Source organism: Chelmon rostratus, chromosome 22 (genome assembly GCF_017976325.1).
Source record: "Chelmon rostratus isolate fCheRos1 chromosome 22, fCheRos1.pri, whole genome shotgun sequence".
In the NCBI taxonomy this organism is placed as follows: Eukaryota; Metazoa; Chordata; class Actinopteri; order Chaetodontiformes; family Chaetodontidae; genus Chelmon; species Chelmon rostratus.
Window position 1 is genome coordinate 18,842,398 of NC_055679.1, and position 25,122 is coordinate 18,867,519.

Here is a 25,122-nt window from a genome sequence, read left to right on the forward strand (position 1 = left end):
TTACGGCTAAATGTCGAGCATCAACGCTCTCCCGCTCCGAGCCGCTGGGACAGACTGAACCTCAGGTCAGACACAGACTACGACCACTCAGGTGTGTTCAAAGCCGCGAATGTGATGAAACAACAGAGGAGCCAACGAGCCGGTGACCCCGGGAAGACGAGCAGGAGAGTGAAACATACAGCGTTTATCGTACGAAGCGTTCGGATCAAAGAACGGGCCCCCGCTCTGCAGCAAAATCACTTTTCAACTCTTTGATTTTCCCTCCGTCAGACAAACCGCTGCTCTTTCATCGAACACGACAGTTTACATTTGATTTCTGTTCTGGTGCTTTGAGAGGATTTTAGCCTTCATCCTGCTGGCTGTTAATGTTCGAAGTGGGTCAGTTCTCATCAAATCGGCTTCATGCCGGCGCGGTTTGTTCAAGCCTCCTCCTCACACAGGAAACATGATTAATTCCACACTGGAAACACTTTGAGTTTCGTAGTGACAGATTCACTATGACTGAATCCTCCGTCGTCTTTGCTTCTTCTCTAATAATTAAAAATGACGACTTCTGTAGTTTAAACAACACGCTCCTCCTCACTCGTCTTCATTAGAGGCTCCGTCATCTCTCATCCTGTCTCAGCCTCATTAAAACAGGGGGGAAAAAAGCCTCCAGTGGAGCGGCCATTTCTGCCGGGGAAGTTGACACAGGTCGCTGTGGTTCTGCTGTTACCATGGTTACGCACGTGCATCGTGGGAGGGGTCTGTAAACTGGGCCGGGGGGCGAAAAATGATGCTGAACCGAAAGACTGCTGAGGTGGAGGATTCAAGGAACACACACACGCACACACACACACACACACACACACACACACACACACGTGCGCACACACACACACACACACACACACACACACACACACGCACACACACTTAATAGTCATTTCTCTAACTGAAAAGAAACGTTAGACGCTGTGTAAAACATAAATGAAACAGAATGTGATAACTTGCCTGAAAACAGCACAAAGTCAATATATTTACTGTTTGAGCTCATCAGCTTCATTGATTTCTGTAAATTTCTGCTTATTCTGAATCTGATGCAGCAACACGTTTCAAACACGTTGTGACAGGAGCAGCTAAAGACTGGGAAAGATGTGGAACGCTCCAAAAACACCTGTTTGGAGCATTCCACAGGTAAACAGGCTGATTGGTAACAGGTGATAGCATCATGATTGAAAGGCTCAGTGGTTCACAGCGAGGATGGAGCGACATGATTGGATAAAGAGATTAATACCTGGACTCAGGTACACTTCAGGAAACTGATGGCAGGAAACTCAGGGATCTGGGATTAGGGCTGTAGTCCAGCTTTCAAAAAACTAAAAGAGAGGAACATGGATCCCGGCCTGGACTTTCTCAGGGACAGGTGAGCACAGGGAGTTTGTACCTCTGCAAACGTAATAACAGCATGATGAACCAAGTCTGATGTCAGTGCTCATGGTGATAGTCTGAATCAGAAATGCTCTGTGAATGTCTGCATCACCATGACGATCTCGTACTGTTACCAAAGAAAAGAAAACTGCTGCACCTGCACAGCAACGACTTCGAGAACCTCCACCAATCAGAGCGCAGGGCAGTCTGAATAAAACCCAGGGAAATATCAGGGATCCGTTTTTTTTTTTTTTTCTGTTTGCTTTTGACCCCCCAGTGGTGAAAGCAGTTAAAGCGGCAAGCCTGCTCAACACAGATCAGGAACGCGGGGGTCTTGCTCCAGGGATCCTCCGGAGACGACAGCAGACAGTGCCGGGGAACCACACACAGCGGTGTAACGGACTACGTTTTATTTTTAGAAATTACTTTTCAGCTGCTGGCGAGCTGAAAATAACGTGAAGTTTCAAACTAATTATGCGATGACGCACTGAAGCAAAACTAGAGAAAAGAGCCGAGTAGACAAACCCTGCTGGTTTCTTTTCTCCATTCGTTTAAACAGCAGCACCTTCATCCTTCCCTTCACCGCTCTGCCTCTCTCTCTCTCTCTCTCTCTCTGTCTCTCTCTCTCTGTCTCTCTCTCTCTGTCTCTCTCTCTGTCTCTCTCTCTCTCTCTCTCTCTCTCTGTCTCTCTCTCTCTCTCTCTGCGTCTCTCTCTCTCTCTCTCTGCCTCTCTCTCTCTGTCTCTCTCTCTCTCTGTCTCTCTCTCTGTCTCTCTTTCTTTCTGTCTCTCTGTCTCTCTCTCTGTCTCTCTCTCTGTCTCTCTTTCTTTCTGTCTCTCTCTCTCTCTGTCTCTCTCTCTGTCTCTCTCTCTCTCTGTCTCTCTTTCTTTCTGTCTCTCTCTCTCTCTGTCTCTCTCTCTGTCTCTCTCTCTCTCTGTCTCTCTTTCTTTCTGTCCTCTCTCCCACAACAAAGCAGATCTGTGCCTTTGATCATCCTCCTCTTCCTCTCCTCCCTCCGTCTGACCCTCACTGATAAATATTCATCCCTCTCTCTTCAGCAGGGACTGAATCTGATTTTCACTTTCTGTTTGGATGGAGCTCCTCGCAGCTCGACGACAGCCAACACAAAATGAGTCTTGGTTGTCATTTGGCACAAACACTGTTTACATCTACACATCTGTGAAACTATGAAGACGGGCTGAATCTGAAATTAACAGCAGTCTCAATAAACCCTCAAACCTCATGCTTAATTCATCTTTGTGTGACTGTCAGGTTGGGGATTTAAAAGTGGCCAGCGGCCAAATCACGGTTTGTTTTGCAACTTGATTTTGGACAACAGCCGATGCTGCAGAGCTCCAGATCACCGGGACCTGGAATTAAACCCTCACTGCATCTGGACCATTTCGAACTGGGATAAGAAACTCTGAACATCTGGACCGGTCGGACCCAGGATAAGAACCATGATGCATCTGAACTAGAGGGACTTGTTGGTAGAGTTCTGGACCAGCTCACTGTGAGCCAACAGCCCTGCTTTAGACTTTTGGGCCTGTTGGACCAGAAATAAAAACCAGGGATAAGGAACCCTCTGCATGGACCAGCTGGATCAGCCTGCAGGGCTCTGGACCTTTTGGACTTTGCAGAAGACTCCCTGGGCAGTTGGACCAGAGCCAAGTACCACACTGCATTTGGACTACTTGGACCAGGGATGAGACCCTGTCTGAAGAGTTCTGGAAAAGTTGGACCTGGGATAAGAGCCTTGCTACACACCTCTTATCATGTAGGCCCAGGATAAGAACGTCTCTGCATCTGGATGAGTGGGATCAGGATCAGGACTGAGAGCCTTCTTGCAGATGTCAGACCAATTAAACTTTGGGTTGCTGCATCTGGACCAGTTGGACCTGGGATAAGACCCTTTCCAGACTAAGAAGCTTGCTGTGGATTGTTGAGTTTTGGACTAGTCATATCCAGGCTGAGAGGCTTGTTGAAGGAATTTGGACAAGTTGGATCCGGGCTAAGAAGCTCCCTGTTCCTGGACCAGTTGGACCTGGAATAAAAGGCTGCCTGCAGAGCTTTTGGATCCACACTGAGAGGATGAAACAGAGTTCTGGACCGGACTAAGAGAATCGCCGTGGAGCTCTCAGCCATTTGGACACACGCAAAGAGCCTCGCAGGAACCAGACCAGCTGAACCCAGGACAGACCAAATGGAACGAGACGGCACTGATGACGGACTCTCTGGGGCTTCAGACTGAAGCAAAGTCAGATTCTTTCAGTGTTTGTCTGCAGAAAACAACCAGACAGAATCACAGAGTGCAAACGATGCTCAAAACCTCTGACAGAATCTGTCAGGTCTGACTGTCAGACCTAATTACAGATCCACCCAGGCCTTATTTTTAAATATCAGGCTCTGGTAATGCTGCTGAGAGTGCGTATTAGTTTGAAAAGTCTCTTTTGGAGCATTCGAATGCAGGCGAGAAGCTCTGACGCCTGAGAGTCAGCTGCAGTTTCCTGCTGTCGGTAACGTCAGCGTATAATATTCACACAGAGGAGTCTGGGCAGATTTGCACTTTCTAGCATGATGATTAATATAAAATCTTGTACCGTTTATTTGCATTTAAAAGTAGCTGATTTGCCATCCTGACGGCCGAATGTAGGGTTTCTATCCTGAGAGAGGAGGACAGACAGGAAGACAGTTAGTGAGACAGACAGACAGTTAGCGTGCTCTGCTCTGTGACTCTGATCGTTTCTCTTTATATTCCTGTTTTCTTGACAGTCTGGCTGCACTCCCATTATTCACTCTCTCTGTGTGTGTGTGTGTGTGTATGTGTGTGTGTGTGTGTGTGTGTGTGTGTGTGTGGGAGAGAGAGTGTGTGTGATGTATAAATTGCTATATAAAGCCAGCTGGCAAAAGTTGTCTGTCACAACTATGAAACTTTGATTTACAACAACAAAACTATACAGCTCAGTGCAGGTGTGTGTGTGTGTGTGTGTGTGTGTGTGTGTGTGTGTGTGTGTGTGTGTGCTTCGATGCGTCCTGTCAATTAAATGGAAACAAAAGTAAAATGAATCAGAGCAAAACGGTCCAGCCAGACAAGAGACAGACTGAGACATGGAGAAATCTTCACAATCTGTAACACTGAGCGCTAAACACCGTGCAGACGTACACATGAGCCACAGCTCCACCTGCAACACAACTCCACCTGCAACACAACTCCACCTGCAACACGGCTCCACCTGCAACACGGCTCCATAAACAGAAATTAACTGAAGTTTATGTGAAATGAAACATGACAGAATGTCATTGGACTGAATAATATTTCTAATATTTAAAACTCTAAGCTGACATTGTTTCATATTTTTATTTCTGCCGACAGTTTGCTGGGGACTACTTTCAGAGGCGGATTGATACACATCTTTATGGCAGCAGCACAGCGTATGAATACATTCAGTTAGTTTAAAATAGGGAATCATTAAATTATGACATGACAATAACACTAATGTGACAGTTTAAAGTTTGAGGCTTCGACAGTTTCTGCTGTCACAGTATCCAGTAAAGGGACTCTGCAGTGGTCTGCTGGTCCACGTGATCTGTGACAGGCTGCAGATATGATTTCATGAATTATTTGTAAAAAAAAAAAAAAATGAAATAGAAGAAGCATTAAAATCCAATAAAAAGAGATGTGTCCTGTTTGTCCAGTGTAGTTCTACAGTTTTATTAATTTGAAGTCACTGGGTCACATGACAAAAACTTATTTTCTAATCAAATATTTATGTAAAATAAGTTAATTACACATTAGCAGTCATGAGAAGATTCACTATATATATTTTTTCTGAAAATGTTCACTGTTATTGAAAATAACGCTGATTTCATGTTATTTAACAGAAACTGATCGATGGTCCCTGCATGAAACCGCTGTGGTTTCAGAGCGACGCTACGCATCGAGCGCCGCGATGTGCAGACAAATGTCAAAGGATTTTATCAAAAAAATGTTTTCAACTGACTTTTCAATGAATTATAACAGAAAAGTGCAACAGCCTTTGAGCTGGACGTTCAGGGAAAACCTGAGATATAACACACACACACACACACACACACACACTGTAGCAGCTGTGGGAGTGTTCAGCCTCACTAATAAGCTTCATACAGACACACAGTCACACACACACTAACAGACACACTCAGGGTGTTAGATGTTTGTTTATGGTGAGTTAATTAGCCTCGGACATGAGCGGGAGGAAGCACAGCACACACACACACACACACACACACACACACACACACACACACACAGCTAAATATAACAGTATTCCTCTCACACATCATCATCGATTCAGGCCTCCTGTCCTTCAGCTCTGAAGCAGCAGGAGGCTGGAAGTCTGAGTCCAGCTTCTTGAAGCATCTTAACACAATATTTCACGCAGCCGTTCGGGTTTCTGAATAAAGTTTCACAAATGTTTCTGATGGACTTCAACACGTGTCTCGACAGGCTGGGGTGAAACTCGGTTAACAGAACAAGTTATTATGTTGGAAATTTACAAAGACTCTTTGCTTCAGACTGAAACATCTCAACAACTGTTTGATGGATTTCATGAAATCTGTCGCAGATATTCTTGGTCCCCAGAGGATGAATCCTGCTGATGTTTCCTCTCGCACCACCAGCAGGTAAAGTTTCTTCTGTTCATGACTATGACTATGCTGCTAATTAGACTGTGTTAGCATGCTAACAAGCTAAACTAAGCTGGTGAACATGGCTGCAGACTCTCGGGGTTCATGAGGAAAAGCTCTCCCTAAACACAGAACGAGGGCGTCGTGTGAATCTTAGTGCAGCTCGGGTTGTCCTATTTCCTGCTCCTCTGCACACACGGAGAAGTTTGTTTTTCGAAGCACATAACAAAGCTTTGCAAGTTTCCAGATTTTCAATACTTCATTGAATTTGTCTCGACAGATTTATCGTGAGTTGAATGTTTATTTTTGTTTAAGACAAAATGAGGCGGACAGAACAAAAAATAATGGTCCCCAGACCCGAAGAACTTTTTTAGACTTCCAGCATCAACAACATCACAACTGAAAGCCAGGAGGTCGCGGGTCAAAGGTCAAAACAACAACTGTCGACGGAATAACTGTGTGAGTCCAGACTGAGCTGACGGAGAAAGAGAGCTGAGTGTTAGAGAGAGAGAGAGAGAGAGAGAGAGAGAGAGAGAGAGAGGTGAAGCAAAAAGCAGAAAGAGAGCGAGACAGGTAGAGAGAGAGAACAATGAGATGATTTATGGCTCCTTGTATTCTAATGAACTCTATGCAAACATGGTCTGCAGTAATAAATTATCCACTTTAAACCAAAACACTGCAGAGAAAAATATACAGGCTGACAGCTTCAACGTGTGTGTGTGTGTGCGTGTGTGTGTGTGTGCGTGTACGTGTGTGTGTGTGTACTCTTGCACTTCTGTTCCTGTGAGGACCAACAGTTCTAGACGTTTTATTGCCTGTTTATAGTGTTTTCAAGCATTTTGCTGTAATGTAAAGTTAGCGACTTGCATGTTTTAGCAACCAAACCTCTCTTTGCTCATTTTAAAGCGTTTCATGTCGGTTAACTGAATTCAGATCTGTCGGCTCGTTTATCAAAGACGCAGGTTTATTAAGACGAGCTCGGACAGAAAGCTGAAGCATGAAGGCAGCGCGAAGCTGCTCAGTTTGCTGAGAACAGGAAGGCCACACATCCACATAATCAATGAACAGCCAGAGGAAGATTATTCTTAGCTGTCACAAATATAATCCACCGACAGGACCACGTTCTTTCAGAGCTTATCCCATTTTCATCCTCACAGCAAAACAAACATTTTGTTTATTCATATTCCAGTTTAATGAATGAAATTAGCACCTGCCAAACACATGGTGAATGTCTCCAGTTCACCTGCCAAACTATCTAAAAACTGTTATTAGTTCAGATTCCTCCTGAACTATCTGTCCGTCATGACTCGGAGTCCTCCAGGTGAAAGAGTACAAAGACCTCTGAGAGTCTAGAACTGCCCAGACGAGCTGAAGAAGTCTCTTGGATGAGTTGTGATATGTCAGCAGATTCAGCTGCCTCTGAACCTCTAACCCTAAAACTAATGAACTAATGAAGGAACTCTTGTGATCTCCTCACAAACTCCTCAGAGAGCACTGAAACCGCCACAGAACTCCTGGAACCCATTCAAGGACCTCTGAAAGCTCTTCGAAGACCTTGAAACCCATTTTTGGAGTCCTAGAAATCCTTGAAAGACCGCTGGAACAATTTCAAGAACTGTTGTGACTGCATTGAATTCTACCTCTGGACCCCTGGGACAGTCCCTGTGAGCCTTCCAGACCCAACGTATGTCAGTTATGTTTTTTAAAAAAGGAAACCAGATCTAAGAGGAACCAGTGAGTCAGAACCTGTCTGAATCAGACCCGAGGATAATGAGACCTGATCCAAAGTGCAGCTGAGCAGAAATTAATCAAACTACCAAAGCAAGTTGACTTGCGATGAACCCGGGGGGGCGCTGAGTCAGAGCCTCTGGGCCAGCTGCATCCTCTGCCTGGTTGCTAATCCAGCCTTACACCACAGTTCACGCTCTCTGTCTCACCTCAAAAAAATCAAATAAAAACACGTGTTCTCCTGTGAATATGACGACGGAACAGCTGAAAGAGTCTTCCTGGATCCCCTCAGGTGTCAGAAGTATTGACACACAGACCAGAGACCCACCGTAACACACACCGGCCGAACAAATTATACTGAATGTGGTTTGGAGGCAGCCTGACTGGTCCAGAGTCAGGTCTGACTGAGCTGAGACGATCCTCACTCTGAAATCTCTCACAGGGTTTCAGGGTTTAAGTTAGTCTGCGTGTTGGTGATGGTTACATATGTCGCTGCGGTCTGGACTCAGCTAAGGTTAAGATGCAGTGCTATAAATATGTGTGTGTTTGCGTGTGTGAGTCTGCTGTCAGACAGCCAGATTACATACTGCGCTGTTTCCTCCTGCATATGGTTGAATTAATGAGCGAGAGAGAGATCAACAGATGAAGAGAGCAAATCTGTTTTCCTGAAACTCTGCCAGTGTTTTTCTTTGTCTGTTTTAATTAACAGACAGCTGATGGGAAAAGACTCAGAGCATCTCCTGGCAAACATCGTTTCACGTGTGTGTGTGTGTGCGTGTGTGTGTGTGTGTGTGTGTGTGTGTGTGCGTGCACGTCAGAGTAACTTTAACTATGTGCTGGTCTTCAGCACAGATATATTCCTGACAATCAGCGGATGGAAAGTACTGATTGTGTGTTCATTTTCCTCACTGCACACACCTGGACAGCGGACACACATCTGGACACACACCCCCACGCTCTGCCTGTGCACACGCCGCAGACGACCCTCCGCTCCACATATAACACCAGCTAATCCACCATCACCTCTGCACACCTGGGCTTCTGGGCGCACGAGCTATATCTGATCCGCACATGTCACCTTAGACATCATCTGTAATGCATCACATGCGAAATCACCTGCTGAAATCACTTCACCACACCTGGCCACACATCCTGCTTATAACCTGCACAAATCAGCGAAACACAGCTGCTCTCCTCGGCTATGAATAACTTCAAAACACCACCCGGACTCACAAGTTCTGAAATGAAACTACAAAATACGACGTCTGTCCATGTCGTCCAGAACTATACAGCCTGATCTGATCTGACAGCGCCATGGTTCAGCTTTGGTTGGGTTTACACACAAAATAAACTTGGTTAGATTCAGGAAAAGATCGTGGTTTGGATTTGATTAACTACTTTGTTAATGTCAGAAAAACACTGTGTTAAATTACTGCTTCAGTAACTCAGGAATTTGCTTCCTGTTGTGTGAGTGAGTGACTTTTATGTTTGATTTGATTATTATTGGGTTCAATTACAGCAAGATATGATTGGTGAAAATGAATTGACGTGTTTTATTTTTATCTTGTGTGTTTTTGTATCTTTGTATTCTATTTCTGCATCTTGATTATATCAATAAAAATCTGATTGGAGAAGACCGTCTCTGCAGGATCCACCTATTAACGGTCCACATACACCAAAATATATCGCTCTGTAATCTTTACTAGACCAGCTGGTTTGACATAGCGGAGCATTTTAGCAGCTCAACAGCCAGATATTTCCCTCAGGAGCTGGTGGAGACCAAAAACAGAGCTAAAAGACAGAGAAGGTGGACACAAACACAACTCCAAGTAAATGGTGATATATGCATTGCTCCAGCACTGATGGATGTGTAAGTAAGCAACTGTTCGCTTAACACTATGTGAACAATGCCATGTTCACAACTTGTTTCTGCTGCCCTCAAGTGGCCTAAAAATCTGGAATTGCAGGTTTAATATCTCATTAATGGAACAGCACTTAGCCAGCATGACACACATTAGAAATAGTGAAATTAGAAATGGACGCAAAAAGTGTTGTGAAAAAATCTTAATTGGAGGCAGCATCTAGTGTCCGCCGGCGGTACTGCAGCTCAAAGCACTTTGACGCTGACTTCACCCTGTTAAACATCAGCTGTGCTCATTTCACCGTCTGACCGGATCGGCTGTATAACTCCATCTGTGTTTCCCTCGGTTGACAGAGGAAAACAGCCTGTCTGCTCACATCTCAGTCCACATGTTCTCCATCTGTTCACCTGAGAAGAACAAAAACAACAGCAGCGCACAGCGAGCACTCTGAACCCGTCGACAACAGCAGCACACATCCAGCTAACACCACCTTCGTTTCTGTCACCAGTCTTAACGTTAACAGCAGCATGTATGCTGTATGCGATGATTCAGTCTGGAAATTAACACCAGAATAACGATCTCACACACACACACACACACACACACACACACACACACACACACACACACACACACACACACACACCGCCTGGTGACCAATCAATGCTCTCCATTCCAACCAATCAAAAGCAAACGTGACCGAGCACTTTGGCCCTCAATCAAATAAAAAACTTTAAGGATCCCTTCACTTTTCAGGTGGCGCCATCATCAGGTCTAATGTGTCCAACACTTTGGTTTGAACCCGAAGAACTGACACTCCCATCAGCCTCGGCTTTGTTTGTAGTGCTAATTAGCAAATGTTAGCATGATGAAATGCCAACCCAAGATGGTGAACATGATAAAAATTATTCATGCTAAACAACAACATGTTAGCATCGTCCTTGTGAGGGAGTTATCTTGCTGATGTTAGCATTTAGCTCAAAGCGCTGCTGCACAGACCAGCTAGCATAGCTTTAGACTCTTGTCCGGCCTTCTTTATATTGAGCTGCTCTTCAGATGTGACGACACTTGGTCTCATTCTGTTGTACCTTTAACGTCAGTCTGTTTCTGTCTCCAACAAAACAAGGACAACCTCGTTAATGACCTCATCGAGTCTGTAAGTATCTGTTCTCTGACATAAATCATCTAAAGATAAAGCATAACAGCACATTTAACACACGGCTAACAGTATTATTTTTAAAATGATGAATATAAGGTCTTAAACAGCCAATAGATATTACACTATGACTGCCACATACTTTATCATGACATTTATGCAGATTCATACAGTCGAGTCTGAGATTAAACTGGAATTTAATACATATTGGAATGTCCCAAATCATTGATATGTAACTGTAATCATTCAAAACATAATCATTTATCAAGAATGAGTTTAACCTGAGAAATCTGTCCCGTCATGTCCTCACAACACGATGAATATGCAGCAAACACACACAGAAACACACAGTCCAGCTGACCCAGACCTCCAAACAGGTTTTAGAATAAAGGTCTGTTTCTGTTTTCCAGTTAAACTCATTACAGCTGAACCGGCTGAAGGCTTCACACGAGTCTCTACTGCTTTGACTGTGTGTGTGTGTGTGTGTGTGTGTGTGTGTGTGTGTGTGTGTGTGTGTGCGTGTGACAGAGAAATAAATGGCTTCAGGATGAAATGGAGTGCAAAGCGGCAGACAAAGCATTACTTTATCATTTTCCTTTCTTCTCGCTCTCCCCTCTGAACCAACACAGGAGATGAACAGAGATGCACCAGCAGACAAAAACAGAAGTGAGAGGGAGACAAAACCAAACACAAACACCAGAACCACATTTTTATGACACATCCAATAATATTAATGACTCAATATACTGTCGAGCGTCACACTCTAAAGCTTAATATTTTTAGTTATATAGTTTGTTTGTTTTGCAGCACGGCAGCGGTAGCCTGAAGGTAGCGTTCATCCAGACTCCGCTGAGAGAAAAAGTGAGTCTGAGGCCACATCCTGGAGGAAATTAAATGAAAACGACACATTCTTCAGTCAGCCAAAGGCACAGCAATATTTACAATGAAACTTTCTCCATCATCAAAATGCACCCACACAGCACCGAGGTTAGCGGCGGCTTCAGAGGGTTTGGACAGTTCAATGGCCAGTTCACCCAAATTACAAAACACTGATTTTCTCACTTCCCTTTAGTTGTGTGCAGCAGTTCAGGCAGTTGTAGTTTGGAGTCTGGAGGTCAATAGACTTCACTGAGGTGTTCAAAGATCTCAAACATGACCACTGATCAATTAAAGCTAATTCACCTCCACTGGTTAGTTGTCTTTTGTTGCATGTTTGAATTCATGACTTGGTTGTTTTCCGGCCCTGTTCACACCTGGCATGTGAACAGCTCTCAGTACAGGTGGGAGTGCAGCCGAGAGGCATGGAGGATGCGCCGCGATCCAGTCAATCAGACCACAATGGAGGAAAATTACCTGCCAAGATAAGCAGCAGATGTTTGTGAACACACCGTTTCAACTGATTTCACCACTCAACTAGTAACCACAATATCCCCAGACTCCCTTACAAAGTGGTGCAATATTGAGAGCAGCTGCGTGAGCAGAAACTGAATGAACTTTGTGACACGGCTACGACTAATTTTTAATCTTTCGTGCCTTCTTGTGAATTCAGCATTAAATATTTCCTAATATTTCCTTCCTTGTAAAAAACATTGCATCAGTTTGTCCCTGCATCGCTGTACCAGCCTGTCTCAGGTGCGTCTTACCTGCCAGCACCACCTGTTTCAGCTGATTCAACCATTTACACTAAATTCATGAAAGACAACATGTTGCTGATGGTCGACTCTTACAAATACAGTAAACAATAACTAATATATCTACACACACACACACACACACACACACACACACACATATATATATATATATATATATATACACACACACATTTGGGCCTTCTTGCAACTTAAACATTAAATGCAATATATTAAGTTATGCCTGTGTGTTAATGGCAGGTGTGAACTGATGTACCAGGGCACTGTCCATCCCTGATCGGATCACCCAGGGCGCTGTTAATGGCAGGTGTGAATGGACGTACTGGGGTACTGTCCACCTGTGATCGGATCACCCGAGACGGTGTTAATGGCAGGTCTGAACTGACGTACCGGGGTACTGTCCACCTGTGATCAGATCACCTGGGATGCTGTTAATGGCAGGTGTGAACTGACGTACCGGGGTACTGTCCACCTGTGATCGGATCACCCGGGATGCTGTTAATGGCAGGTGTGAACGCACTTACCGGGTTACTGTCAACCTGTGATCGGATTACCTGGGATGCTGTTAATGGCAGGTGTGAACGGACCTACCGGGTTAGTGTCCACCTGTGATCGGATCACCCGGGACGCTGTTAATGGCAGGTGTGAACTGACGTACCGGGGTACTGTCCACCTGTGATAAGATCACCCGGGATGCTGTTAATGGCAGGTGTGAACAGGGCTGATGGCAGACTAGAACAAAACCAAGCCACTGTGTGACAATGACACAGTAGTTTGGATCCGGTCTGAGCTCCCACACAAACAGAAGTGTGGATTTTAAAGTCAGACTTCTCACCAGCAGAACGTGAATGAAGCTCAGTGTTTGAAATATTTTTTACAGCGTCGCGCTCTCGTTCTGTCTTTCTTCATCTTTTTGTATGTCTTATTCTCCTTTAACGGATGTCATCTCCGTTCTTTCTCTCCTCAACTTTGTTTCTTCGCCTCTTTGTCTCTCCGTCTCCTACGCTCCATCTCCCTCTATCTCTCCCTCTCTCTCCTCCTCGTCCCGTATCGTTCAAGCTCGCTCGCCCGCTCGCTCTCCCTCCCTCGTTCTCTTGACTGACTGAAACCTTTAAATTTTCTTCTGCTTCATCGTGTTTGTCTGCTCGTCACGTATTCGATGTCGTACTGTAAAAACAGGATCATCTCCTCTGCTGTTGTTGCCTGAGGAGCTTTATAACACACACACACGCACACACGCACACACCCACACACGCACACACACACACACACACGCACACACACACACACACACACACACAGCCTGTTGGTGTTGCAGTTGAAGCTGTTCTGACTTCTGTCACGTTCAGTCTGTTTACAACCGGATCATTTGCATCTGTTAAAGGGAGAGTCGGCTCTTTTTCACCCTGGGCCTCGTGTCATGGTTTACTATTAACTTTTTTTCTATTTAAATTCAGAGTAACATGCAGCTGAATGTGAAAGAGCATCAGTGATTTCACAGCAGCAGCAGGTTCAGCCTCAGTAACAGCAGTGTGGTTTGGTCGCTGCCAGGTCATAAACTAAAAACAAATTTAGCCTCTGCAGGTGTATCATTTCCTCTAAAGGAACATTTTTACCTCATAAACATCATTTAAAGCTCCACGATGGAGTTTTGGCATGCCTCAACATGCGGGGGGGGGAGCAGTGTGCAAGAGCTGAGAGCTGAATCCTGAACAGCACGTCAGGAAATCAGAGGAACACGACGAGGAAGCACTCAGAAGGTAAACAAGGATTGTTTACTTCTGCCAAGGCTGCAGAAGGCCTTCAGAAAGTTATCCTAACAGTGATGTTAGGAAGAATCAGGATCAGCGTGAGGCGAGAAAACGTGCAGAAATGTTCTCGCTGCAGTGGTAAAAAAATCATTTTAACAAAACTGATCGTCTGTTTGTGAACTTTCCACCAAATTTCACTAAAAATCATCCATTTCTAACACATCCCTGCAAACAGAGCAACACAATCACCTAGGTGATGAGGTAACAAGCAAACGCAGGTGTGGTGAAACGGATCATGTGACTTAAGCAGCATCTTGTGTTTTAGTGGGAAGCAGCTTTTTCACGTTCTTGATGTCGGAGGTGAAACCCACATCCAAACCGTCCCTGCCTCAGACTGAGCCTGTTCTGTGTTAGTCTTTACTGCCGGATGTCCTGTGACCTCACACAGGAAGTGCCGTAAACGTTAACGTCGACTCATTTCTAGAGCACATTGACAAACGCGCTGCTTTCCACAGAAACATGAAATACAGTGAAGTCATTAAATAAGTAAATAACTGTGACAGACTAAATTAAAGGCAAACTGAAGTGGCTGGTAGCACTGACAGTAATTACTGTACTGTGTGTTTACCAGCTGTGAGTGTCACATTATTTTGGATCTGCGCTGGTAGGTCGCTCTCTGAAACCCGACTGGCACAGGCACAAGACGCCATACGCCACTTCAACAGACAGCTTGTTAACAGAGTCGCACATGTGCCAGCGGTGCCATTAACAAAACGGCGGCAGAAAGACGTCTTTCACACCGCTGACTGCGGCGGACGAGGTGCCGCGGAGCCTCTGCCAGCACTTAAAAGTTGTTGGGAAACAACATGAAAGTTTGTCGCAGCATCTGAGAGGGACGACGCATCGAACCCGCCGCCTCCACTGTGATGCGTCGTCCTGCTGCTGAAGGGCAGCGAGCTGCCGTGTTGATTTCCTCTTCAATAAAGATTTTCAGATTCAGGTGTTTTCAGATCAGTTCTCGCCAACCACATCGAAGCTGTTTCCACTGAATTCATGTCGATTTTTGCTGCTTGAATTTCAGCTTCAGTGAAGTTTGAGAAAAGGTTTTTCACCCGCGTGCTGCCTTCAGGTGATCGTGTTCATGTGGATACTTTCAGTTCACATCTTTCACTTTTTCTTCAGAATTTCATGTCTGACCTCATCATGCCTTTTGGATTTCCTGCATTATGCTACCTGCTTGCTAAACCGTTAGCCTCCGTGGCCTCTGCACACCGACAGTAACGTCCATGTTGTTGTTGTTGAAGTGTCTTGTACACGACTTCCTGTGTCATAACCACAAGCTCACAAGTTCCATTTGAAGGCAGCAGTAGTCGTTGATGGTGTTTCTGGGCTCGACTTTGGTCCGAGGATGACCAGGTGCCCAGAGGGGGACTTCTTCATCATTTCCTAACTGCTGACCTTTCTTTCTGGAAGCATCAGGGTGAAATCTGAGTTTTTACTAAATGTTATCATGTTTGTCCATCAAAACAAAACAACTTTCTTCATTTTGTGCATTTTCCATCCAGGATATTTCGCCATATTTGACTTTTTTGGATCTCAAGTCTAGTTAAAAAGAAGTAACTCTAAGTGGATCTTGTGCTAACGATTGTGTGTCAAAGAGTCCGACATTCAGAGCAATGACTGTTGGGGTTGGATATTTGAGGCCAGCTTCACGTAATGGTTAATTAAGGTGGTAACATTTCCTACCTGGTGGCAGATTTCGTGGACGACGACCATGGTCAGCTCCATCTGATAGGATGACGACGACACCTCGGCGTCCAGCAGGATCTTCTGCTCCACGAAGACGCTCAGGCCCCAGTTCTCCATGGCGGCGTAGGGATGTTTGGGCACCGCCAACAAGTCTGAAAAGCACAGACAACAACACAATGTGGCTTTCCAACACGCTGAATGTGTTCCTCCAGTAATACGCTCAGTCAGTTTCCCCCATTGAAATAAACAGCGACGGCTGCTCTGACAGAATGACTGCTGGCATCAGAGCAGACCCCATTTTGGGTTAAAATTAAACTCATGAGTCATTTTAACAACCTGCCAAAGAATCCTTTTATCCCCACAACATGGAGATATGGAGTCTTCAGATATAACTCTACATATATCTGTGGAGAGAGAGGCAGGCAGACAGAGAGATGAGGACGGAGACGGAGACAGAGGAAGAGCGAGCGAACAGAATGAGGACAGAGGAGAGGGGAGATGAAAAGGAGGAGAAAGAGGAGGCTTCCTTTGAGCGGAGAAACTTTGAATAAGGGTGAAGGAGGAGAAAGGAGCTGAAGAAATTTACCTTCAGTAAAGAAGATTTATGAGAGCGGTGAGGAGGTAATTAAATGTCAGCAAAAGTAACCTGCTGGACAAACAGTCAAGTACAAGTGAAAGTCGTCCACTGAGAGTTTAGGTGAAAGTTGAAAAGCACTCGAGTACTGGAAGCTCGTGGTTTGTCCACACTGACCGGACACGACCGGATCGCGTCCCAGGGATTCATGAGCCACGCTGATGAGACATCCTGAGCCTCTGCGATGTCGATATGTACCGAGAGAGCACATCCACGCTCCCATCATGCTTTGAGTGATGCAACAATTAAGCATTGCCTGGAGTGAGCGAGTTCGCTGAGTGCTGCACCTGAGCCCCCTTTTTTTTTTTTTTTTACAGTTCTTTGGGGAATCTGCACCATGAGAGGTCGAGCTGAATTGGCTGTTAGCGCTTCCCGTCTCAACGCTTCCTCCTGAAAATGCATTTGTGCGCTAATATACAGCAACAAATAAGGTCTGACAGAAACACGAGTTCAGATTACGTTTTCTATGTCAGCAAATGTTCGTAAGCATCTGAAAAATATTAACTGACGACATAATTCATTCAAACTATGATCCGTCCCCACAGCGCTTCGAGCTTCGCCACATGTGGGACGCAGGGCGTGAACCCAGGTCTCAGGTGTCCTCCATGAGCGTCCATCCTCACAGGACAAAAGTGAGCTGCACTGTTTCCAGCAGTGTGAGCACGCAGCCCAGACAGCGGAATAAAGTGACTCTCTGTAAACCACAGGGACGGGTCATATCGCTTCTACAGGTAACAACGTGAAGGTGTGAAGCTGAGTCTCTCATCAGGAGGAAGATGGATGGTGGTGATGATCTGTTCTGAACCCTAACCAAGCATTTTTGTACCCAAACCTAATGAGACTATAACCACAGCGTGGTCATGACAGAAAACTGAAACGTAAAGTTTCAACATATCCGTGGTTCACAAAAATGACAATGTCAACAATCATTCTGGTTGTTGGGTTGATGTATGACTGATTGATTAAACTGAGAGGAGGTGCAACGTTTAAAACAGGATGTTGTGTGATCAGTATTTTATATTAACATGGAAACAAAGTGATGCTTGCAGTGATTAATCAGCTCTGCAGCTCTACAGAGTGAATTTAGCCTCTTTTAGCTCCTGGTTTTGGTTTTTGGCATCAGTATTTCCAGCATCAAACAAGCTGCAATGAAGACGCTGTCACCGCCGTCCAGCACAACGCAGCTGGCAGACACAGCCGGAGACGAGCCGGTGAAGATTCAACCGCTAAAAAGCTTTTTTTTACTCAGGAGGCGGTGGAGACCAAACCAGAGCTGAAACGACACGACGCAGAGTTAATGCAGAACCTGGCCTCTATTCAGAACAAAGGCTGAGTTCTTTAAAGGGAAAATGAAAAGAGGAAGAGCAGGAAATGGTTTCTTTTCAGAGAGGAGGAGGAGGAGAAGAAAGAGAGGAGGTGAAAAGGTGAACACGATGAGTCACGATCACAAAACAGCTGATTGTTCTGCGGCAGCAGGAAGAAAGTCGACGCTTCTCGACAGCGAATGAGCGAAAGAGTTCAGGCGCTCATTTGAATTTAACATCAGAGTCTCTGAGCTGCAGCGATCTTCGTCAGGAACACATTCACAGACAACAGCGAATCACTGAGAACTAAACTCAAAGGATCCAGAATCTTTTTCTTTTCTTTGACTCGGTTTGATTCAAGCTTTCACTCCACGAAATGATGTTTTTAAGTGTAGAACAGAACAGAGCAGAAAAGGAGAGGAGAGGAGAGGAGAAGGGAAAAGAAAGAAAATTCAGAGGTTAAAAAAATACATTTTCCTGCAAGCAAGAGCTGACAGAAGGAAAGAAGTTTACAGTGACTGGTTTTCCCTCCCGGAGGATGAACCTTTTCATTTTGACCACATGATGTTTAGTTTTGCCCCAAACTCAGCACAAACTCTAATTTAAAGCTCTGCTGCTGGTAAGACTGCGTGTGATTAATATGTTATTTATCTTCACAGACATGAAATGAAAAACATTCTGTTGGCTTTTTGTTAGAGAAAAATGTTGATTTTCTCAGTAAATTGTGACAAAAATCTGTTTTTAATGAAAAAAAGCTGCAGAATCCAGTTTCTGTCCCTCTTTGCAGAAACCTCCAGGCAACAAGTTCACTCTCAGTTTGTACATTTTGTTTCAGCTTCTCCTCGTGGACCCCTGTCAGTCTGAAGCTGTCAATCATCTGAGCAACGGGTGACATCACTGCAGTTTGACAGCTGTCAATCATCACAGGATCTGCTGCTGCTATAGACAGGTAGTATAGGCAGGTAAAACACATGCAAATGTTTACACACACACACACACACACACACACACACACACACACACACACACACACGGCAGTCAAAAAGCTGTGCCTGAGCAACTTTTTCCCTCATTTTTTATTCCATCCATCCTCCCTCTGCAATCATAGATAGCCTGGCAAACTGCTGTGTGTGTGTGTGTGTGTGTGTGTGTGTGTGTGTGTGTGTGTTACGGGATGCCTGAGGAAATACATTCAGAGCTCACAGTAAAAGATAAAAACGACAAACACATTCTGTAACATGTCAGAGTTAAAGTCCCACTTCCTGTGAGATGAACAGTGTGACAAACAGGCCGTTAAATGAACGTCAGTGCTGACGCCGTCAAATCAATAGTTAATCAATGAGTTTCTATAATTCATGAACACTTGAAGTCATTTATCAGGTAACTAAGAGTCTGCAGTCTGGCTGAGGCACAGCAGCGCTCTGGGCTAAATGCTAAAGTCAGCATGCTAACATGCTCACAATGCTAGCATGCTGATGCTTAGCAGATATAATGTGTACCATGCTCACTATCTTTAGTTTTGGGTTAGCATAATAGCATTTGTTAAGTACAGCTAAACACAAAGTACAGCAACCAATCGACCAACCAATCAGAAGGTGTTTATTTCTTACGCTTTGCTTTTTGGGGAGAATTACTGGAAACCACGAATATTGATCATTAAACTCACAGTTGAAGCACAAATTACTTAAATCCTGTAAGTTTTTACAACGTTTTACAAGATAAACATACAGAAAAACATAAAAGATGCTCCAGATCTCTGGTTTCTAACACAAACAGCCTCACGGCAGAGACCTGAGAGACAGACAGAGACAGACAGAGAGAGACAGACAAAGACCTGAGAGAGAGACAGAGAAAGACAGAGACAGAGAGAGATAAGACAAAGACCTGAGAGACAGACAGAGACAGAGAGAGACAGAAAGAGACCTGAGAGAGACAGAGAGAGACAGACAGACACCTGAGAGAGAGAGAGAGAGACAGACAGACAGACAGACAGAGAGACAGAGAGAGACAGACAGACACCTGAGAGAGAGAGAGAGAGACAGACAGACAGAGAGACAGAGAGACAGAGAGAGACAGACAGACACCTGACAGAGAGAGAGAGAGAGACAGACAGACAGACAGAGAGACAGAGAAAGAGAGAGACAGACAGAAAGAGAGACAAAGAGACAGAGAGAGACAGACAGACAGAGAGAGACAGGCAGAGACAAACAGAGAGACAGAGACAGCGAGAGACGGAGAGACAGAGACAGACAGAGACCTGAGAGAGAGACAGACAGAGACCTGAGAGAGACAGAGAGAGACAGAGAGAGAGACAGAGACCTGAGAGAGAGACAGACAAAGACCTGAGAGAGACAGACAAAGACCTGAGAGAGAGAGAGACAGACAGACAGACAGAGACCTTAGAGAGACAGACAGACAGAGAGAGACAGGCAGAGACAAACAGAGAGACAGAGACAGCGAGAGACGGAGAGACAGAGACAGAGACAGACAGAGACCTGAGAGACAGACAGAGACAGAGAGAGACAGAGACAGACAGAGATCTCTGGTTTCTAACAGAGATGTCTCACAGCAGAGACCTGAGAGAGAGACAGACAAAGACCTGAGAGAGACAGACAAAGACCTGAGAGAGAGACAGACAGACAGACAGAGACCTTAGAGAGACAGACAGACAGACAGAGAGAGACAGGCAGAGACAAACAGAGAGACAGAGACAGCGAGAGACGGAGAGACAGAGACAGAGACAGACAGAGACCTGAGAGAGAGACAGAGACAGAGAGACACAGAGAGAGACAGAGACAGAGAGAGATCTCTGGTTTCTAACAGAGACGTCTCACAGCAGAGACCTGAGCTCCGTCAGCTGTTGGATTTCTGTGTATAAAAGCTGAACTCTGCAGCCGCCGTCACTCAGCTCTGTCAGGAAGTTAATCAGATATGAATGCTATGACTCCTCGGACCGCCGGGCGCCCTCTTTTACCCAGCATGCACCTCTCTGGCGGAGCGCAGGCCTTAATATGTCGCTGTCCAGCATCTGGATCCAGCAAGAGTGTACGTGAAGAGGTTCTCATAGAACCAGAATAATGACAACACACTAGAAATACTCAGTTTTACAATTTCTCCATCATATCAGCAAGAATATCTTAAAACTGTCATAAACTAATTCTTATAATTTAGAGCCTCACTATAATATCACTAAATTTTTCTGTAGTTTATGTTGTTGACCTGTCAGTATTTCTCATATAGAAAGTACAAAGGTCATTTCCTGTTCACTCTTTCACAATAAAAGCCACTCTGTTTTGCCATATGAATGCTTTTAATGTGGAACAGCAGCAGTAATAAATGCTTAGTTAGCATTAGCATTAACTGAATCCAGCTGTGAAACATCTGCAGCACAGTGAACAGGAAGCAGTGAATCTGCTATCAGTGAGATAAAACTACAGGAACAGGAAGCGGTGCGGCGGACTCCGCCACGAGCAATGAAAAGCACAAAATAAACAGGAAGTTAATGAAAATCAATGAAAATAAAATGTAAAGCATCAGACTGTTTGAATTTTTATAACAGCAGCAGATTCTTTTTCACATAAGAGACCAAAAAAATCCAAACTTTACTGGCTGATTGTTCCAGTTTACTACTGTCAAACACTACGGCCGAGAGACAGACTGAGAGACAGACAGAGAGAGAGACAGAGACAGACAGAGAGACTGAGACAGAGAGACAGACAGAGAGACTGAGACAGACAGAGAGACAGAGAGAGGCTGAGACAGAGACAGACAGAGAGACAGACAGAGAGACAGAGAGAGAGACAGACAGACAGAGAGACAGACAGAGAGAGGCTGAGAGACAGAGAGACAGACAGAGAGAAGCTGAGACAGAGACAGACAGAGACTGAGAGAGAGAGAGAGAGAGAGGCTGAGACAGAGACAGACAGGAGAGAGACTGAGACAGAGAGACAGAAAGAGACAGAGAGAGAGAGAGACAAACAGAGAGACAGAGAGAGAGAGACAGGTAGAGACAGTGTGAGACAGAGACAGCGTGTTGTTGCCTGCAGACATCAAACCAGCTGCTTTTGACAGAAACTGTCTGTCTCTCAGTTTTGTCCCAGTTTTCTAGCAGCTGAAGAAAAAATGCGACAAAGAACAAACAAAGACAGGACGTCCTCACCCACACATCTGTGTGCAGATGTTCCTCGTTTGTTTTAATGATCATTCCTTCACTCTGTTCTTTCTTAAATAGAGACAGACGGAGAGAGACAGTACTTGTTCTACCTCGCTCGTCCAGCTAGTCTCTATATGATCGGTCCCGTCCATCATGTCCTCATGGTGCGGTCACACGTGTCATTTCTGGCTTCACACACAGCAGGACGGTCAAACATGGCCGCCTGCAGTGTGTCTGTCCCCTTCAGGACTGAGCAGCTTCATGAGCTGCAGTTCATTTAACTACAAGTCAGACACGACCTGTCTCACTGTCACGGAGGACACTTTCCTAAAGTAAAGTCTGGAATACAACACGTTCCAAACTCAAACAGCGCTTCTGTTAATGAGGACTTCTGATTTCCACGTGCATGACGCACGCTGATCCGGCTTGAACTGGTCTGGGTCCGGCCTCAGCAGCCCACTTCAGATACACTTCACCACGTCAGTTTTTCAATGTCGAGCTGCTCACACTGTTCAAACCTGATCCATCATCAGGCCAACAGCTGTCAGACGGACAGACTGTCCCCGTCCACGTCTGAGTCTTCAGCCATCTCAGGGGTTTACAGTCACGGTTGGTTGTCAGAGAGAGACAGAGAGACAGAGAAAGACAGAGGGAGACATAGAGACAGAGGCAGAGACAGACAGAGACAGAGAGACAGAGACAGAGAGAGGGAGACAGAGAGACAGAGACAGACAGAGAGACAGAGACAGACAGAGACAGAGAGAGAGGGAGACAGAGACAGACAGAGAGACAGAGACAAACAGAGAGACAGAGAGAAGACAGAGGCAGAGACAGACAGAGAGAGACAGAGACAGAGAGAGAGAGAGAGACAGACAGACAGACAGACAGAGACAGACAGAGGGAGACAGAGACAGAGAGAGAGACAGAGACAGACAGAGAGAAGACAGAGACAGAGGCAGAGACAGACAGAAAGACAGAGACAGACAGAGAGACAGAGACAGACAGAGGGAGACAGAGACAGAGAGAGAGAGACAGAGACAGACAGAGGGAGACAGAGACAGAGAGAGAGACAGAGACAGACAGGCAGAGACAGAGGGAGACAGAGACAGAGACAGACAGACAGAGACAGAGGCAGAGACAGACAGAAAGACAGAGACAGAGACATAGGCAGACAGAGAGACAGAGACAGACAGAGACAGAGAGACAGAGAGACAGAGAGACAGAAAGATACAGAGACAGAGACAGAAAGAGACAGAGACAGACACTTATCTAAAATAAACGGGCGATAACTGATCGTTGATCTACTTTTACCGAAGTCGCACTGTGTCAACAGGCTCGTCTGCTAAGGTTTAGTTAAATAAAGTTTAGTTATAGATGAACACAATTCATTCCCTTGAATGTTAATTGTTTTCTGTCTGATTTGCATTCATTTGCTTTATTGTGGCATCGATCAGGATTAAAAAAAAATCTCATTATCATAGAAGCTAACAGAACAGCTAACGAACTGCTAATGTTTTGTTTTGTATCTTTTTATTCTATTGTTGAATTTTATCTTATATAATTTTTTATTTGTCTAGTTTTCTTCTACTCGCGGGTTAAAAGTTCAACTCAACACCACAATTTTGCGATGTATTACCTTACCGCCGCGAGCGACTTATCTCTGTAATTTCATTGAAATAAATTGATTACGCCACAGAAAGTCCCACATTTCCACCAGGGGTTTCCTGCTGAGCTCTGATTGGTTAAAAGGTCCTTTGAAAGCGCACATGCAGAGCAGCATGGCTGACTGACCGCGGCCCAGCGTCACGCACCGACTTTAACTGGCAGCTCAACTAATGCATCGTGAAATAAATGAGTTACCGTGGAAACAGAATTCCAGAGCTGTGACAAGCTTCACGCCCAGCCAACATCCAATCACATGCCAGCCTCTGCTCGCAGGCTGAATGTGATTGGCTGACAGCTCATTATCCACTTGACTGAGGCTCAGACAGCAGAACTGATTGGCTGGCTGAGGGGGATGAAAACGCGATTGGTTTAATTTAAGGGGGAAATGCAAATAAGGCTGTTTGGTTTAAGGTGGAATATGCAAATGAGACATTATGCTCAATAGACATTTAGATTAAAATGAAACGAATGGTTTCATTTTACCGCAGAATGAACCTGCAAGGCGTTTTCACACACACACACACACACACACACACACACACACACACACGTGAGTGAATTATAACCTAAATTAGATCCACTTCACACTCTGATGTGCTTCCTCCTGTGGTCTTTCACCTGGATTCTGTCTCTTCCTGTTTCTGTACTTCCTCCTCTTCCTCTTCCTCTCAGAGGTGGAAAATAGCTGCATCCATTTGCTGATGTGGCTCCAGGCGTCCAGGCGGAGCACAGCAGAGACCCTCGCCCCATGTTAAACAGAAGCTATGGGTCAAGGTGCTCGAGCAGTTATAAAACGTCTTTCTGGAGGAGCTTTATCCAATCTGAGGGAATAACCCTGACGATGTCATAGTGATGTCATCAGGGTTAGCTCAGTTTGAAGCTGAACTAAAGGTTTATAACAGAAAGTCATTAGTTACAAAATTGTTGTTAAAAAAACCCCCAAAAAAAACGAGGTGTGGAGGGAGGGCCTCACAACATGATGTCACAGTGTTGCATTGTGGGAAGTGTAGTATTAAGTGCTGTCGTACCTCCTTTAAAGCCTCTAAAAACTCTCTGTGACATTAAACATTCAGGATTAAATAAGCAACTGTCAGGCACCTTCAGGTATTATTCGTGAAGAGTTTGACGGTCGAATACGCTGCTCATGTGATTCACCGGGGCTGTGATGACACCTCGCTGTGATCAGATTCCGGTTAAGATCCACCGGATCCTGATCGGAGCCTCGTCCACTTCGGAGCAGCGAGACGAGCACAGAGAAAGGAAGGAGTGCAGAAAGCTGGTGTTCATGTTGCACAGCACTGACCATGATAAGAAGCTGGAGAGGGCCGATCAATCTGAGACCACCTGATGAATACAGCAGAACTGGCGCCCCGAGCGACGGGCAACGACAACGA

At 45.1% G+C, this 25,122-nt stretch overlaps 1 protein-coding gene across 1 annotated transcript in view; it reads right to left on the reverse strand.

The window, feature by feature from the left end:
* Positions 1-25,122, reverse strand: part of LOC121625828 (thyrotropin-releasing hormone-degrading ectoenzyme-like) — a 151,915-nt gene that overhangs the window by 59,091 nt on the left and 67,702 nt on the right. The window contains exon 5 of the mRNA XM_041964111.1: positions 15,970-16,124. Coding sequence (XP_041820045.1) covers positions 15,970-16,124 — 155 coding nt within the window. The remainder of the gene's footprint in view (positions 1-15,969; positions 16,125-25,122) is intronic.